We start from the raw sequence: 17,310 nt of genomic DNA, 5'->3' as shown, positions 1-17,310 counted from the left end.
AAAAAAAAAAAAAAAAAAAAAAAAAAAAAAAAAAAACAAGCTACATACATGAAAGAATGCTTGTTGTTGTATTGGGATTATTAATGAAAATTTAAAATAAGATAATAATATAATTATTTTTAAATACTATTGTGTAACTGGGCTACCCTTTGAGGCCCAACCCAATTTTCTTATGGGCTCCTCACTAACTAATAAGCCCAAATCCTATTAGTGCCATGAGATTCGTGGCGTGACAGCGGTGGGTGATGGTTGCGGCGGTGTTTGCGGCGGTTGTGGTGTTAATTTACTATGTCACCGGAGCAGTTCTGAGATTGGGTATTAATGTTAAACTGGACAGAAATTATGGAACAGAACCAAAATAAAGTTTAGATTTTTGAGAGATTACATCCAAAATTCTTAGCATGGAAATATATAATATGAAGGGATGGAGCAAGAAAAAATTATTGAACAGGGTTACTACAATGGGATTCCACAATGAACCACATTCAATAATCTTTCCCCAGCTATATTTACTTGAGGCATACAGAGAAAGTGATCGAGCCGTGAGCTTGTTTTTCAAAGCAAAGCACATGTGGTCCTCTGCTTGCGAGCCTTCTTCTTCGGTCTTGGAGGCCTCAGCGCTACCTTGATAGCCGCATCAAACACATTCTTAACATTCTGCACATAAAAACTAAACCACTTTCAACAACCTCCACTCCATTTCTTCCAATTTTGTGGATCAATTCTGTACCTTCTGGGTTTTGGAGCTGCATTCTATGTATGTTACTGCCCCGATCATCTTCCTCAATTCCTCGCCCTGAGGATCAATCCTTTAGAATAATCCAATCAAGTTTTTGTTTTTATGGTTTTGGTTCTTTACCTGAGCTGTGGTTATGGGAGATGCGCCTGGATGATCCATCAGGTATTGCCTGTCGTCTCGTAGATCTACAGTTTGTTTATCTCGTTATTTTAGTTCATGTTAGATCATCACCGAGTTCAAGTTCATACTCATCTTACCAAGCTTAGTTCCAACCAGAATGATGGGGACGTTTGGAGCGTAATGTTTAAGTTCAGGAATCCACTGCAACAAGACGAATTAATTAGCTTCAGGTTATAATAAATTGGGTTTAAAACTTCATGGGAATCGAATCAGAAAGAATTAAATTACCTTCTTGAAGATGTTCTCATAACTGGCTTTGCTGATGAGAGAAAACGCCAGCAAGAAAACATCAGCTCCTCTGTAACTCAGAGGGCGGAGTCTGTTGTAATCTTCCTGTCCTGAATTTCACAACAAAAATTCTAAAAACCAAACGAACAGAGAAGAACGATGTTGAGTTGATTGGAATTACCAGCGGTGTCCCACAAGCCAAGATTGACAGTGCTGCCATCGACCACCACATTGGCGCTGAAGTTATCAAAAACAGTCGGAACATAATCCTACACAAGACGAACCAAAACAAGAATGAATTGAAAACCCCAAAAGAAAGAAACCCTTTATTGGAAATAGCGAAATTGGAAATGGGTACCGTTGGAAAAGTGTTGCTGGTGTAAGAAATGAGCATACAAGTCTTGCCCACGGCGCCGTCCCCAACAGTGACGCATTTGATGAACCTGGCTGTGCTCATAATTAAGGTGTTTGTTCTGTGAATAACAGACAGAAGTTGATTTATGGAGTAGAATACTCTCTCTCGAGAGAGGGGGGGTTGGTTTTAAACGACATACAATTGTACAAAAAGGTAGGGGACAAATTAAACAGAGAGGAAAAGGTGGGCGTGGGGCTTGAACGAACGAAGGAACAAACAAACAAACTCCACCCACTTGAAACTGAAAGGGAATTCATCCAAATCGAAATGATTTGGGTTTCTTTTCCTTGAAGTGGAAGATAGGTGATGGAATTTGGGAAGAGAAAGAAAGTTGTTAGGTCGGGTGGAGGTGGTTAAGTGGGAAATGTAAGAGAGAAGGGTTGATTAGCCAAATGAAACGAAGAACATCAACATCGGAATGCAGAAAGTGGATGGTGGAGTAAAAGGGAACCAGCAGAGAAGCTGATGATAATAGATTGGAATGGGAAAATTGGGTGTTACAAGTAGGTGAAGTTCATCTTTCTGGGCTTCAGCTTTAGCTTTACCAGCTCGAACAAGGCCCATCCGTAGTGTTCTTCCTAACGCACACACCCAATCAGCTTTGGATTTAGCCCAAAACCTACCTCAATTGTTCTTACAAATTTTGAAAATTGGAAGCTATCGTATAATGGATATTTATGGATTTGTTTCATTTGGTGGTTTTTTTTTCCCTGAGTTATATCACCTAATTGACATATCTTTACATAGACTTTTTGGTTATGATTTGCTACACTAAGTTTGCATAAACCCTAAAACTAGAGGTCAATAAAAGACGGTGCAAGATACACTCTCGAGAGAGCTTGGATACTCTACTATCTTCTTCTCAATTTCAGTACCTGACACATCGAGTTCTCCTAGTACCTGTTCTTCAATAATTTTAGTATAGAGGATTAGTGCGCTTCAATATTGTTCTCGAGTCTAACACGTCTAAGTCAAGACAATTTGGAGCATTATAATGAAAAATGCATATAGTTGGTAATGACAAAAATACTTTTGTACGACCACATTTATGGTCCAAATTTGCAATTTTTTGTTTTTTGTTTTCATTATCTTTTATAAGAAGCTAGTTTACAAAATGGATGGTAAAGATTAGGGAATTAATGATGTCTAATTTGGTCAAAGCACGTGAATGAATTACTGGTCTTGGGAGAGAATCCATATTTTCGTTGTTCAAAAGGGTTTAGGACTCTTCCTCGTGTGGTTGATTTAGTTTCTTTGAATTTTTAATTTTTAATTAAACATCAAAGAATTGTTCATAATGGTTGAAAAGTCAAAGGTGGTGGGGGAAGATCAAATATTGATCCAATCATTAATTAGAATCTACAGCTAATTTCAAACATTAACATAAAATTTTACGGAAATAATCCAATATAATCCTTTTTTAAAAAAATTTAATTGGTTTTTATATTGGAAGATATATAAAAGAGACAGGTTACATAAATGGCAACAAAAATATTAAATAATTATAATATAAATTTAAATTCAGACAGACGTAATCGCACAAGAGGCGTGTCCGCTTGCCTCTCTTCGCGTTTTGGTCGTCAAAGTCAATAAACATTCTCCATCTGTGACATGTTAATTTCCGAAATTGCCCCTTTCTTTTTCCCGAGGGAAAAGCATACATTTTATTTAATTTTATTAAAATTATTCACTTATGTGATATTGGCATTTAATTCAGGGGAATTATTTGATTTAGTGATATTGATATTTAAAAAAAGATTTAAGATTTTTGTTTGAGAAAGTAAGGGCAAAAAAGGAAGTGAGCCACCAACCCAAATGTACAAAAAGCAGTCAATTTGGAAAGGCATTTTCGAGGGAGCTTCGAGTTATTGGCAAGAGAAATAAAATAGGGAAACGAACCAACTGGGTTTGGTCCTTAGCCACCGAAATCCCCTCTTTCAAATTCGCCTCCAAGACATTTAGACCTTTTCACCTCAGCCTTAAGCCAGCCATGGTTTTAGCTTCCCATTCCGATTTGCCTTTTAATGAGAACGATTCTCAAGATATGGTCATTTACCAAGTTCTGAACCAACCCATGTCTTCCCATAACTCTACAACCCTTCCCTCCGCCGATCAGCCCAACACCAACGCCGCCGCTCGCCATCACAATTCCGCTGCTGGAGGCATTGCCAAGAAGCACTACAGAGGAGTCCGCCGACGTCCCTGGGGAAAGTACGCAGCCGAGATACGTGACTCCACGCGGCAAGGCGTGCGCGTCTGGCTTGGCACCTTCGCTACCGCTGAGGAGGCTGCTTTGGCTTATGATAGAGCCGCTTTCAATATGAGAGGCCCCAAAGCGCTTCTCAATTTCCCGCCGGAGGTCGTTGCAGCGGCGGCCGCGGCGGACACGACGACGACGACACCTCCGCCGAGTGGTAGTAGCTCGAGCACCGTTTCAATGGCGACTTCAAGATCAGAATCAGTTAGAAGAGCTGCTGAATAGAAATTGGCTAAAAGTTTGTTATTTTACTTGCTAATTACCATCGATTGTTTGTTGTTGTTGCTGCTGCTGCTGCTTTTAATGTGTATATTTGAAGATTTGAATGTTAATTACGGTTTGGAAAGTAGAACAAAAGAACACAAATTTGATTGGAGCTTATGATGTTTTGGTTTAGGAAAGATTAAAATTAATGATGGTAATCATAAACAATAATGGATATCACAAATTGAAATATGTTCTTGGGATTTTTTTCCCCTTTCTGCTGGTCTACTTAGTGACAAAAACCTTGCCGTTACCCATTAAACTAGATGGATCTTAGACAAGACGATATCATAAAGAAGACATCAAGTTGTCCAAATAATCACTCCCCAAGTCTTGAAACTCGAACACGTCGAAATCATTGTAGAACATGTTGGTCTTTCTCTTCACCGTTGGATGTTCGAATTCCATGTCGTTGAAATTGAGATTATCTTCCCATTCCCTTGTCGTTCGCTTGCCGATGATCGACAAACTTTCATGGCTGCCTAATTGCGAGTAAGAAGCAGAGTCATGTTCTTGAAAAGAAGGCATGAGATTATCCAAATGATCAATATTTGTTGACGAATGCATTCCCATAGCTTCAACAACAGTGTCAACAGGGAAATTGAGATGTGCCTTTGGACCTCTAATCCTCAGTGCAGCTTTGTCATAAGCCAATGCAGCTTCCTCAGCTGTATTGAAAGTCCCAAGCCAAACCCGAGCGCCTTTTCGCGACGAATCTCGAATTTCCGCTGCATATTTCCCCCACGGCCGTCTCCTCACACCCCGGTAGTGTTTGGTCGCCACCACTGTCTCCACTCGTGTACTATCAACAACAAAACCAGAATGATGAACTGGGGAGCTCTCCAAATTGTCATGAAAAGATTGGTGTGTATTGGAAGCAGGGACAATCCCATGAAGAAGCTCCTCCCATGCATCAGCTCCCATGGATATCCATCTTCCAAGACTTGGTAGCCTTTCAAGAACCTCCATGGATCCATCTCCACAACAAAGACTTGGTAGCTCTGTCCAAGATTTGTTAAATCCAGAACCCCTTCTTGTTCCTCCTCCATGTCCATCCAATCCGTTCTCACCAATAAAATTCGCCCAAACATTCTCCAAGATTGCTTCAGATTTATCCTGTTGGATGGTAGCCATCAACACCAATTATAGAAACTCAAAAACACAGATCTCACACGAATTAATGAAGTAAGAGAAGAAGATAAGAGTCATTGGGAACAGAGCTATATAAATAAACCCCCATGTGAAATTAATACACGTCAACTTATGTGCAATCCCACTCCATTCCATCATAAACACACGGAAACTTGCCCTTCAATCCACTAATCACCTAAATTAACGGCAAAGTAATTGGGGGTTTTTGATTAATTTAAACCTCCTTCAATTGACTTCTGCAGTTTCCATCTAATCATTGAGTTAGGGTTTATCCTAATTGAAAAGCCCTTCTGGAACTCAAGATTCAGCACATCTTAAACAGAGAAGCAAACCAGAAAGAAAAAAGCTGGATACAACGTGTTTTGGTTTGTGGAACCTCATCATTGGATCTTGTTTTCAATGCAAAAATCCCCAAGTTTTTACAAGAACCAGCATTAGAGATTTCCCTTGACCCCTAATGACGGTGTAACGTAATTTAGAAGGGAATTAAATGCTTTATGTAGCTCTGAAAAAGAGGAGCGTTTGAAATTGGAAGGTGTTTCCTTTAAAATAATGCTATACATTTCTTAACAGAGCAATAAGCGAGTTGACATTATCATTGGGTTTCCCAAACTCTAAGGTACAATTCAAGAACAAGAACAACAACCCCTTTCAGACTCAGACATTCCTTTTACGGAGAATTTAAAATTTCGAAGACATGTTCTTTATAAATATTCAAAATTGTTGGAGTTGAAAGCATGAACAGAGGAGCCAGGAGGAAGAAAACGGTGGAATATGATTATTACAGATATAATAAAGAAAAGGAATTTTGAGTTTTGAGTTCAATGTATAAATTAAGGAAGCAAAACAAGTTATGTAATTTGTTGAAGGAATTGAACATTTCCTGTGTACCAGCAGACTGACTTTGACATTGTATTGGTGAACTGAATCCATACATTGGGCGCGTTGAATAAGCAGATGGGTATCAAGTTTCAAACTACGGATATGCAAAAGAATGGAAGAAAACTAGGATAGAATGTCTTGTGCAACAGATTGAATGGCTTTGGCGGCTAAGATTTTGTACATGTTCTGGGAGGGATGAACAGCGTCCCAAAACACGTAGCTTTGTGGGTCACTGCACGTGGTTGAGCCTTTGCATGTCTCGCCAAATTCAACCAATCCCGTCCCGCAGCACCCCTTCGCTGTTTCCCTTAAACCTGTGCCCACATTTCCAAACACACACACCTTCTAGTTTGAGGCCATACAAAAATTGGAAGGGAACACAAAAATTGAGTATTGTTTGAGTACCGTAGGCGGTGGGGTTATCGACAGCGTCTTGAACAATGGCATAAGCATCGACAAAGCTAGTGAGCAACCCCAAGTGTGCTTCCATAGCTGCCAATTTCAGCTTGATCTTTGCATTGAATGCGTAGGCTGCTCTGTTGAAGGATGTGGAACATGTCGTGATCTGGTTGGTTATGGTTCTCACAACTGGCATACACCCCAATGGCGGTACTCCCACAACCACTAGCCGTCTAATTCCTAATCTATGCATCACCTGCAACTCACCATGGTTAAGAACATCAACAAAACATTAAATACTGTCAAGGACAGAGGAGAGAGACCTCGACGTTATGAGACATGGAAGACACCAAGAAATTCTGGTATTGATCCAAGCTGAATTGCTTGCGGCGTTGGGGCTCCAAGAAGTAGTTTTCGAGGAAGTCGTTTGTGCCCATGCTGAGGACAACAATGGCGTTTCTGATTATGTTCTCTGCTTTGTCGTAACCGACCAGTCGGGATAAATGGATTTTGTAATGCATGAAGTACTCCAACTGCTTCGGAAGCGACAGCACTTTCTGAACAGAGCTTTATAAGTTAGTCGAAAACCGTACAAGGTTGTTAAACGAAATTAAGAACAGAGAAAAGATGGTGCTTTTGTTTTGTTTACAGATAAGTTGGCGGTGAGATCATCGTAGCCTGAAGAAGCAGAAGCAAAGCTAACGCCATGCAAGAGATCGATTGGCTTCAAAGTTCTGTCCAGAAATGCTGGCACTGTTTCTCCAAATCCCATCGCCTCAGCTGTAATGTCCATTAAAATCATCATTTCAAAAGCTGGGTTCAATAAAAATTGAAACTTGAACGTACGATTTTAAGAAGAAAAAGTGGTTAATTACCAATGAAGTCGGTGGCGAGCCTTCCATCGCAGAATCTCCCAGTTGGGCGAGCATTAAAGAAGTCCTTCCCGTAAGGAGGGAAATTACTCTTGACGTTCGTGGAAAGAACATTGTTGTTCCCAGGATCAACGCTAGAATCCCCAAACACCAACAAGCTCGTCACATTATACTTGGACGCCAATTTCCTCAACTGCTGCACATTCACCTCTGCAATCTCCTTCCCCTCCATTAATGGCGGACAAAAACCAATCCCCATTATGAATAACAATAGCACGGCATTCTTAACCCTCGTCCCCATAATTTCCATCTTCAAGAATCAAGAAAGCTCGCCGTTTTTTTGTATGGTTGTTTTCCTGGGAATTCCCCGCTCGACCCAGTTGTTTAAATAGGGAAAAGGATCAGATCTTGGCTCCTAAACATTACCCGACAATTGGTTGAGTGGAATTTAAGAGCATAGAGAGGAATGGCCTGTAAGTTGGTCGGTCGAAAATGGATGAGCAAGCATGTGCTTGCGTCCTGATTGATTTGTAGCAGAGAATTTAATTTTTAGGTGAGAGTGGATGTGTAAAGCAGTTGAGCTTAATTTATTGAGCCCGCCGTCTATTTCCTTATCTTCATAGCATTGCCAATAATTTCGACATTAAATGTATATAGTATATGCTTTTTATTTCCTCTCTCTAGTCATATTCATCAAATTACATCAATTTTGTTGTTTGTATGATTCTATTCAAATCCCTGATTTGTAATTGCGGTTTACCTTTTTAGATTGTGCATTTATTTTGCTGCCATTCTTGCTGTATCATAAATATATAATGTTTCTTCTTCTATATAATATATTGGTCTCTGCCCATATCCTTTTCAGCGGGCTTGAAAATTACAAGGCAAAAGGAAGTCCCGTTGTTGTATGAACACTATTCTCCACCATGGTATGATATTCTCTACTTTGAGCATAAGTTCTCGTGTCTTTGCTTTGGGCTTCCTCAAAATACTTCACACTAATGGACAAATATTCTTTTATTATAAACCAATGATCATTTCCTAAATTAGTCCGATGTGGACTTTCATCATCCACCACATACTTCACCATGTCTTATTATAAAAAATTTGCAGAAAGTAAGGATTTGGTGCTTATTCAAGGTGATATTTTGTTTACAAGTAAGCTCACTGACGCCGAGGCAGAATGACTTTTAGAGATCACCCAATTCTTCTATCTGGACGATGCCCATGTTATGATTTCGGTTTTGATATTCATTTTTTTATTTTTTTATTTTGGTATCAAATACTTAGGGAAGGAAGAAGTTATTACAATTAATTTGAAGTGAACAGAAATTATTCTCCTACTTTTTTTAAAATTAAATTTTTATTTATTTCTTTAGAGAGAATGAGAAATATTATTTTTATTCTCTTAATTAATATCCAAATTGTTGAGGATAATGTTATAAAAGTCCTCGACACCGCGTTTATAAAAATGGAAACTTTAGAGGTCAAAACGGTGTGTTTTGGAGGGCAGGAGACGCCGTCGTTTAAGTAAGCCGCTACTGAGTATGAGCAGATAAAAAATGTCTCGGACACGGACAGCCCATTTCCCTGCCTTTTCTCTCAACCCTTCAAAACTCTGAGGCGAACTCTTTCACTTAACCCTTCGAAGCTCTCTGGTTCTTCTTCCCTAAGCTCCTTCTCGCACTTTCACTGCCCCATTTCTGCAACCACAAGTTTCCTGCCATTTGTCATTCTTTCAGAATCCGCAGCTTCAGTTTCCAGAGTTAGCGCCAATGAGTGAGCCCTCCGAAGATGTCCAACACATCGAGAATCTCTATGAGTTCAGCGAGCGTCTCAACAAAGCGGAGGACAAGTCCCAGGTCTTCTGCTCATTTTTACTTTCCTTCTCCTTCTTTAAGAAACTTGAATATGTGGGGCGGGTCTTGATTTTGGGAGTAACTCTCTTGGCCTTTGTTACAGCATGTGAAAGATTATCAAGGGATTATAGATGCGGCGAAAACGAGTACCAAAGCCAAGCAATTGGCCGCTCAACTCATTCCTAGGTTCTTCAAGTTTTTTCCCACCCTTTCTGGTCCTGCCATCGACGCCCATATTGATCTGATTGAAGAAGAGGAGCTGGCGGTTCGTATATTTTGGACTTCCCAATCCATTTTACTTATCCTTTCTAGCTGCTAAACTTTGTCGAAGAAGGAAGTCATAGAAACAAGGGAATTTAATAGCTTATAATTTCTAAACTTTGTCTGCTTGATTGGTTATTAGGCGTTTCTAGGGCAGTTCTCCGCTCTCGTCGTAATGAATTTTCTATACATTTCTTGAGCTGGTTTTGTTAGGTGCTTTATCGACGTTCTATTTATAAGGTTTCTTCTATTTATATGACTATGCAGATACGAGTTCAGGCAATTCGAGGACTTCCTCTTTTCTGCAAGGATACACCAGAAAATATAGGCAAAATTGTTGACATTCTTGTTCAAATTCTTGCATCGGGTAAATTATTGTTCNTTCAGCTCAATGAATTTGGTCATTCTCTTAGCAACTTCAACATCCTTCACAAGAGCCCACCCAATGCGCATTCCAGCATGACCAGTAATCTTTGAGACAGTGAAGAGCGTCAAGTCGTTGTCAGCCGGGGACGATATAGGCGTATATTGCGGCCAATAATAAGCAAGGTCATGGACCAATATACCACCAGTTCTATTCACCATGGAATGTCGAACGAAGCCATCAGGATTGTTGGGGGAGGTGACCAATTCAATGTAGGGCTCGTCCTTGTTGAATACCTTCGCATCGCCAGCCCATTTGTGGAGCCCTGACTTGATGCTGTCGGTCATCAAAGGGTAACACTGTATGCATAAATCATGTGATTGGGTTAGGTTCCATTTCAATTATTAAAAAAGAACATTCATAAAAGCTCAATATAAAAAGCACAGAAAAACAACGTGGAGTTGATTCAGTTCACTTGACAAACTTTAATGGAAGGAACATGTCTTAATTCCACGACATTTCATATAAATACATATAAATTCCTGTTTCTCCGACCTCCCATTCATTAAAGAACATATCAGACAGTGCATGTGGAGTAAAAGAATTCAAAATAAATAAATCGCTGTTGACTTTATGAGATTCTTCTAATTTGTTCAAAAGAAAAAAAAAAAAAAAAAAAAGCTATAGTCTTATCCAATCGGAAATCTGATTTTAGTAATCTTTAATGCTTTAGAGGAATTTGTGGAGCGCGATGCTGTCCATAGAGCTCTAATGGCTCTCTTGAGGCAGGATGTCAAAGGTATGTTCTAAATACTATGATCTGATTTTCATTCTTTTTAGAGTACATGAAGGTTCGTACACAGTTTAACCTTTGATCAACTATACTATAAGCTAGACCGATGATCTTAGTTTTCAGTAGCACTATAGTGAATTTTCTTCTTCTATGTATAAAATGGTGGATTAATGAAGTCTCTGCCTTTTTTCCTTTTTGGATGGAAACTCATGTTCCCTCGTATTAAAATTTTCAAATTGATCGTGAACTAATTACCTAACTCTCTTTTGTTTCATCAATGCACTTATCTGACATTTTTTTTTCTTCTTTTGTTTCATCAATGCACTTATCATCTCATTGTATGTATGCGATGTTGCAGCTTCATTGTCAGCCTTGTTTAAGCATATTGGAAGTGTAGATGAACCAACTACAGATGAAGTTATTCGTGAGAAGGTCCTAAGCTTTATTAGAGACAAGGTTCGGTAGAGATATGAGCAGTGTCATTTGCAGCTATTATTTGTTATTATTTCGTACTTGTTAGTGGTCCCCGATCTTCCTTTTTATTTTTAGGTTTTTCCAGTTAAAACTGAACTCTTGAAGCCCCAGGAGGAAATGGAGAGACACATAACAGATTTGATAAAAAAGGTAAACTTGATAAAATGCTTAGTCTATTTAATGCTTTTTAATTCCTTTGGTTGTTAATCCATTCTGAGTAAAGCTCAGGTTTGATTTTATTACTCTACTAGAGGATGAGCAAGTAATGTAATTCCGCTTATTTCAGAGTTTAGAAGATGTGACTGGAGCCGAGTTTAGAATGTTTATGGACTTCTTAAAAAGTTTGGGGATATTTGGAGAAAAAGCCCCACCAGAGAGATTGAAGGAACTTATTGGAATCATTGAAGGGCAAGCTGATTTAGATTCTCAGTTCAATGTGAGTAGCTATTGCTTATACTAACATTTTCTCAGTTGCGAATTATTAATTGCAAACTAAATATATAGTGATGCATGCAGATTTCTTTGCATTTTCATCCTGCGTCACTCTGTAATAAAATCCTTCCAACTATCATGTGTGCCTAATGCATTGATTTGTTGCATTTATAGATTTTTTATTTTAATTTTTTTTTTTAATATTGGTTCCTAAATTTAGTAGCAGTACAATTTGAGGAATATGTGACATTATTTATGTTTTCCATCCTATGCTTAAACATTCTGGTAGGAGTTTTCATGTTGAGGATGTGTCTAGACAACGCCATTCACCCTATGTATAAAGTGATGTTCAGTTTTAATTCGTTCAGATTGTAAAATCAGATGGTTTCAATAGCAAAGTAGAGGTGAAATAGTTTTAGTTTGATCAGTATCCTTCTTTTGGAAACTTGAAAAGGGTGTGACTTTTTAATTACCAGTTCTGTGTTGGGAAGCTTTATGAATCTTGAGTGTGAAGTTTCACAACCATGAGTCTATTGCAATATTAATTAGATTAATTGCATTTTGGATGGGAAACAATTTCGTTGATGATAATTGTGTTTAGTACTGAAGTGAGAAGCATGTTTCTATTTGAAATATTGGAATAGGAACATGATCTTTTTCTTGCGAATGCTTTGGACACGCTACAGTATTTAGTGATTTTGCTTTGTCTGAGTTAAAATATTATCTTGCTGGCCACTATCTTGTTACTGAGTTAGTATCAACATTATTCTTTTTGATATTGGGAATCAAAATTTTCCCCAGTTCTTTTTCATTTTAATTATCCTTCCTGTTCGTTACATTCATCAAGTGGCGTTTTAATGCAGGTTTCAGATGCAGATCATATTGATAGGTTGATATCATGCCTTTTTATGGCTGTTCCTTTTGTTGTGGTATGTACATTTTTTACCTTTTATATAAGTGAGCGATGATTTCACCATGTTCCCAAATATTTTTGTGAGACCGCTTACCTCTCGTGCGATACACAGAGGGGTGCGTTAAGTTGCAAGTTCCTCAGCTATTTGGACAAGCATGTTATTCCGGTTTTAGAGAAGGTAATAATAATTTCGGTTTCTCTCTCTCATTAAAATCTACTTTTTTGTAGTAAAAGAACAACCATCTAAAATCCAGGTCTGGTTTATTAGGCAATAATATTTTATTTTAAGTCCCCTTCCTTATGTTTCTAGTTTTGGCATATGGTCGTTTTTATTTGACTATGCGCCATGATTGGCCTAGTGATTATTGCGACGAGTGAAAACGTGAATGAGCTTAAAAGAAATTGGTTCAAACCATGGTGACCATCTTCTTAGGATTTAAAATCTTATGAGCTTCTCTGTCAACCAAAGTAATACCTCTAGGAAGGTGGTTGTCAAATTTTTTTAAAATATGTCGATGAATACTGTTTTAGAATCTGTACGCACAAATTTAATTTTTCATCACGACTCTATTGGCTGAGGTAAGAACACTTCGCTGCTTTGTGGATTTGAAGATTGGACGATATGAAATTTAACATTCTGCTCTAGCAAAAAAAAAAAGGTTTTTCTTTCTTGATATGTTTGCATTCGGGCATATTGCAAGGTTTTGGTGACCATGTGAAAAAAGTTATCAGGATGGGATGGCAATTATATTTTAGGTTTAAAATATCTTTTTCCCCTAACGATATTTAGAAATACTTGCATACGTTTCATATTTCTTTGTGATTTTCATTTGCAGGCAAGAAAGAGTTTTTGAACCAACATGTTCTGTTTCTTATTGGTTTTTTTGTCCATCGTAACCATTTTTCTTTTTCAGAAAAAACTAAACAAAATAAGAAACAGCGAGATGACGTAGCTTTTTTTTCAAAGATAAAAAAATAAACCGTTTTTTTCCTGCACATTTACTGGTGTAAGTATGTAGTACTCTTTAATATTATTTTGCATTGGACCTTTTAACACAGTTGTCGGTTTAGAAATAAAAAATACATGAAGAATAAAGAACTGAGAAAACAATCTTTGAAAGATTTAACTGTTCCATCTTTCATCTCAAGAATGCAGAATAATCGATGCTGAGATCCTGTGGCACTGAGTTTATTTATTTATTTGAGCAGGTGCACTGAGTAATTTATAAATATACATAAATTTATATTTTCCAATTAATTTTTTTAACTATATACTTTTAAACGAAAAATAGAACATTTCTTTTCCTTTGAAAGGAAATGTCTTATTTCAATTCAATGGCTGCCTTCCTATTTATAAGAAATCTCCACCATTCAATCTTATTCCTTACTGAAGTTGGTGTCCTGTTAATTAACCCTATACCGGAAATTTGATCTTCTAATCTTTTGTGCATTCTGCTTTTCAGCTGCCTGAGGAACGCAAGCTGGATTTGCTTAAAGCGCTTGCAGAATTTTCACCATACACCACACCTCAAGATTCACGTCAATTTCTTCCATCCATTGTTCAACTATTGAAGGTTAATCCGCACTCCCCTCTTTTTTAACAATGATTGTAGAGGAGATGTGAGCATATGTTTGGAGTGGACTAGGGATCATTGTTTTCGTAAAGTATGCCTCTATCGAAAGCCCAGTAAATGGTACTTTGCTTTAAATAGTCGGTTGCCCTCCTGAGGTATGCTCTGTCCCATGGTGCACCTCAGTATTCAATTTTTTTAACAAAGAAATTAAATAAAATTTTCAAAATCCTTATTTCCGCCAACAATAATTTCTTAAATATTTCATTATCACATTATGAATAATATCATTTTGTTTTTCATATTTAAGCACTTATTGATATTTTTGCACTTAACGCTCAATCCTAGAAGAATTTTGCACTTCAGTACTCTCATGCTCTAAAAAGCTGTGTGAGATATAATGTCTCCTATGGTTTTTTTTTTATTTTTTTAAAGAAACAATTTCATTGATGGTATGAAATTACAAAGAGGGGCAAAGCCCCTATCCAAGTGAGTTACATAAAACCTTCCATTTGAATAAGAGATTTAAAAAAAGAAAAAGAAAAAGAAAACAAAACTATAGAATGAAAAAACAAAAAACAAAAAAAACAAAAAACAAAATAGAGCTCCTTATCTTGGAAGATTTTAATCCCTTCCAGTAGAAACCTCTTATGAAATTCATCTAGGTAACCTTTTTCTCGCTATGGGTTGTCAATAACAAGTACTTTAATAAATTGTCCTTTCCTGCGTTGTGGGGCTACCTGGGATGTGTTTTTGTGATCCTCAAGCCTTTCAAGTCATCCCTTTTAGTCCGCTATATCTTTCTTTTTAATGTAACATTGCACTGTATCCTTTATATATTTAAATGCATGGGATACGGCAGTCTGTATACAGGAATTCATATATGTTTTGTGGACGAAAAATTTGGACTGTCTTTATGTTCTTACCTAATATCAGTTTGTTTGAAAAAATATCTTGCTAAAGCTGTGGACTTTTTTATTTACAGAAGTATATGCCTGGGAGAAAGACAGGAGAAGAGATGAACTTTACTTATGTTGAGTGCTTGTTATACACGTTTCATCATTTGGCTCACAAGGTTAGATATGTGTTTGTGTGTTGTGGTAGAAAATAGTATTATTTGCCCCTGTACTAGTCAGCTAATTATTATGGCTAAATCTTAAGCAAATCATTGGTGTCACATTCCTATGCTATCTTTGTACTTTTAGGTCCCCAATGCCACAAATAGCTTATGTGGTTACAAGATTGTTACCGGCCAGCCTTCAGATAGATTGGGGGAGGACTTCTCTGATAATTACAAGGATTTTACAGAAAGGTATTCTATTTTTGAGAACTTTATAATTTTTGCTTAAATGCCTTTCTTTTTTATAGGAAAAAAAATTGAAGACTTACTTTTTCCTTTTTCTTGGACGACGAAATGAACTAAACTAATTTAGTTAGTGTGTATTTCCTTCAAAATTTTCTTTCTACCTATTAATTCCCAACCACTCTCTTCATTATGTAACCATCTCGTGTCTCCATTTTGCAATTCTACTGAGATAAATTTTTAATATGAACTTCATTGAAATTTTCTGATACCTTTGAACTTTATATTAGTAATGGAAAGAAAAAAATGGTGTTAACCTTAGGGGGACCAAATGATATATTTAGCCTCATTTTCTCAGTGACGATCATGAGATGCTTAATATTGAAAACACAATTCCATCGGTAAATTTATTACATAAGTTTGAGTTGTTTGATAGAAACAAGGCTGTACACACTGAGATGCATATAATTCATTCCTATGCATAATTCAACCATAGATTACAAATTTACAGAATTCAGACGTACTAAGGAGATTCCTTAGGTCTCTGGAAATCAAGGCTAAAATTTTCGGATTACTGCCCTGCCCTCCGAAGTTGATTGTGGGCATCTCATGCATGCAAATTCTCTTGAATAATGTTTTTTTAAGTTGTACTGAAACGGGAAATAATCATTTAAATCCTCTTTTCCACTTTCGTTTCAGTTATTGATCTGATTGTTTTGTCATTGAGTAGTCAGCAGGGTGTTAGTTTTACAGCCTTTTTCATCTTTGACGCCCTGGTCGAACCTCCCCCCTCCGCATCCCACTATCTATGTTTCTCTTCGGGTTGATGGTTGATCAATTTTCTTCTTAATAATGTCCTATTTGACATTACAGGTTAACTAATATCGAGGAGTTGACTAGAGCTACCATAAAGAAATTAACTCAAGGGATGGATGAACACAACAAGGCAATGGCAGCAGCCAAGTCGGATGAAGCAAAAAGTAACGTTGTGAGTGCTCCTCTCACTCATTAGACCCGTGGTTTTTCAATTCTCTTTGCCACAAGCATGTGATCGTTCTTCTTCTTCTTCTTTTTCTGTAGAAAACCCAACAGCAAAATGCCAAAACTGGCCTGCGGACCTGCAATAATATTTTAGCAATGGCAAAGGTGAGAAAGGACAGTGTGGTTCCCAACTGTGTTTGTGGTATATTTTATATTCGATTCATCTAAACGGATCTTTATTTTAAAAAAATTTCAGCCCTTGCACGCAAAGGCACCCTCATTTATTGGGGATAACAGCATTAACCTATCTTGGAAGGAAGTAACAAAACCTCCCGTGTCCACTACCACTTCTGCTGCTGGGTAAGTTAGTCATGCCTTAGCCTTAGAAACTTTTGGAAGATGAGCTTTTTATGTTTGATATAACGTTTCACTAAATTATCTGTGTGCAGAGGAAAACGGCCTGGTATTGCAGCTAATGGATCAAACAATATACCATCAAAGAAAGGTCGTGGATCTGGTGGTTTACAAAACCAGCTTGTTAATAGGGCACTGGAAGGGCTATCTTATGGCGGGGGCCGAGGGATGAGGGGTGGCCGAGGAAGAGGATGGGGTGGACGGGGAAGAGGTAGAGGTTACCGTTAAAGTTTTGTGTGCAGCTAAATAGTCGGAAAACATGGGAGATTCATGCTGAGAAGAAGGTTCACTGACATCTGCTGAATAAGTTTTGATGATATGGAGTTCTTATGCGGATGAGTTTGCAGATACATGGTGTAAAATGCTAACGATTGAAGTCTATAAAGATTGTAAAACAAGATTAGATTGGTTTCAGGCTTTCGGTCATTCCTTCACTATTTAGTGACAGAAACAGCGAGATGCTACCTACTATTATTTGCTCACTGTAATGTATTTTAATCACAACCAACTTTTACTTTAGGATGATTAATGCTTAAATTCAACATTTATTTTCATCT

General features: G+C 37.6%; 5 protein-coding genes across 6 annotated transcripts; 2 read left to right on the top strand and 3 right to left on the bottom strand.

Annotated features, from left to right (window-relative positions):
• Positions 1–350: 350 nt before the first annotated feature.
• Positions 351–1,824, bottom strand: LOC111433930 (rac-like GTP-binding protein RAC13). Its single transcript, XM_023071207.1, has 7 exons — positions 1,506–1,824; positions 1,329–1,416; positions 1,148–1,257; positions 997–1,060; positions 860–924; positions 731–796; positions 351–657 (listed from the first exon to the last, which is right to left on the bottom strand). The coding sequence occupies exons 1-7, from the start codon at positions 1,602–1,604 to the stop codon at positions 556–558; spliced, it is 594 nt and encodes a 197-aa protein (XP_022926975.1). The 5' UTR covers positions 1,605–1,824; the 3' UTR covers positions 351–555.
• A 1,605-nt stretch (positions 1,825–3,429) lies between these two features.
• LOC111433931 (pathogenesis-related genes transcriptional activator PTI5-like) lies at positions 3,430–4,195 on the top strand. Its single transcript, XM_023071208.1, has one exon. The coding sequence runs from the start codon at positions 3,553–3,555 to the stop codon at positions 4,042–4,044; it is 492 nt and encodes a 163-aa protein (XP_022926976.1). The 5' UTR covers positions 3,430–3,552; the 3' UTR covers positions 4,045–4,195.
• Positions 4,196–4,334: 139 nt separating this feature from the next.
• LOC111433929 (ethylene-responsive transcription factor ERF091-like) lies at positions 4,335–5,675 on the bottom strand. The gene has a single exon (XM_023071206.1). It carries the CDS (start codon positions 5,215–5,217, stop codon positions 4,372–4,374), a length of 846 nt encoding a protein of 281 aa, XP_022926974.1. The 5' UTR covers positions 5,218–5,675; the 3' UTR covers positions 4,335–4,371.
• A 240-nt stretch (positions 5,676–5,915) lies between these two features.
• LOC111433547 (GDSL esterase/lipase At5g45950) lies at positions 5,916–7,934 on the bottom strand. Its single transcript, XM_023070614.1, has 5 exons — positions 7,392–7,934; positions 7,166–7,296; positions 6,840–7,073; positions 6,523–6,772; positions 5,916–6,431 (listed from the first exon to the last, which is right to left on the bottom strand). The coding sequence occupies exons 1-5, from the start codon at positions 7,696–7,698 to the stop codon at positions 6,241–6,243; spliced, it is 1,113 nt and encodes a 370-aa protein (XP_022926382.1). The 5' UTR covers positions 7,699–7,934; the 3' UTR covers positions 5,916–6,240.
• Positions 7,935–8,909: 975 nt separating this feature from the next.
• On the top strand, positions 8,910–17,310 carry LOC111433574 (apoptosis inhibitor 5-like protein API5). Of its 2 annotated transcripts, XM_023070643.1 has the most exons (16): positions 8,911–9,250; positions 9,351–9,512; positions 9,776–9,875; positions 10,606–10,671; positions 11,024–11,121; positions 11,215–11,289; positions 11,426–11,575; positions 12,435–12,500; positions 12,597–12,662; positions 13,948–14,058; positions 15,041–15,130; positions 15,261–15,367; positions 16,232–16,346; positions 16,439–16,504; positions 16,596–16,699; positions 16,789–17,310. In XM_023070643.1, exons 1-16 carry the CDS (start codon positions 9,164–9,166, stop codon positions 16,979–16,981), a joined length of 1,656 nt encoding a protein of 551 aa, XP_022926411.1. In that variant the 5' UTR covers positions 8,911–9,163; the 3' UTR covers positions 16,982–17,310. The 2 variants fall into 2 exon arrangements, with proteins under 2 accessions (XP_022926412.1, XP_022926411.1); XM_023070644.1 differs by lacking the exon at positions 9,351–9,512 and having other exon boundaries at positions 8,910–9,250.

Source organism: Cucurbita moschata, unplaced genomic scaffold (genome assembly GCF_002738365.1).
Source record: "Cucurbita moschata cultivar Rifu unplaced genomic scaffold, Cmos_1.0 Cmo_Scf00043, whole genome shotgun sequence".
Taxonomy (NCBI): domain Eukaryota; kingdom Viridiplantae; phylum Streptophyta; class Magnoliopsida; order Cucurbitales; family Cucurbitaceae; genus Cucurbita; species Cucurbita moschata.
This window is presented reverse-complemented; position numbering and strand designations above follow the sequence as displayed.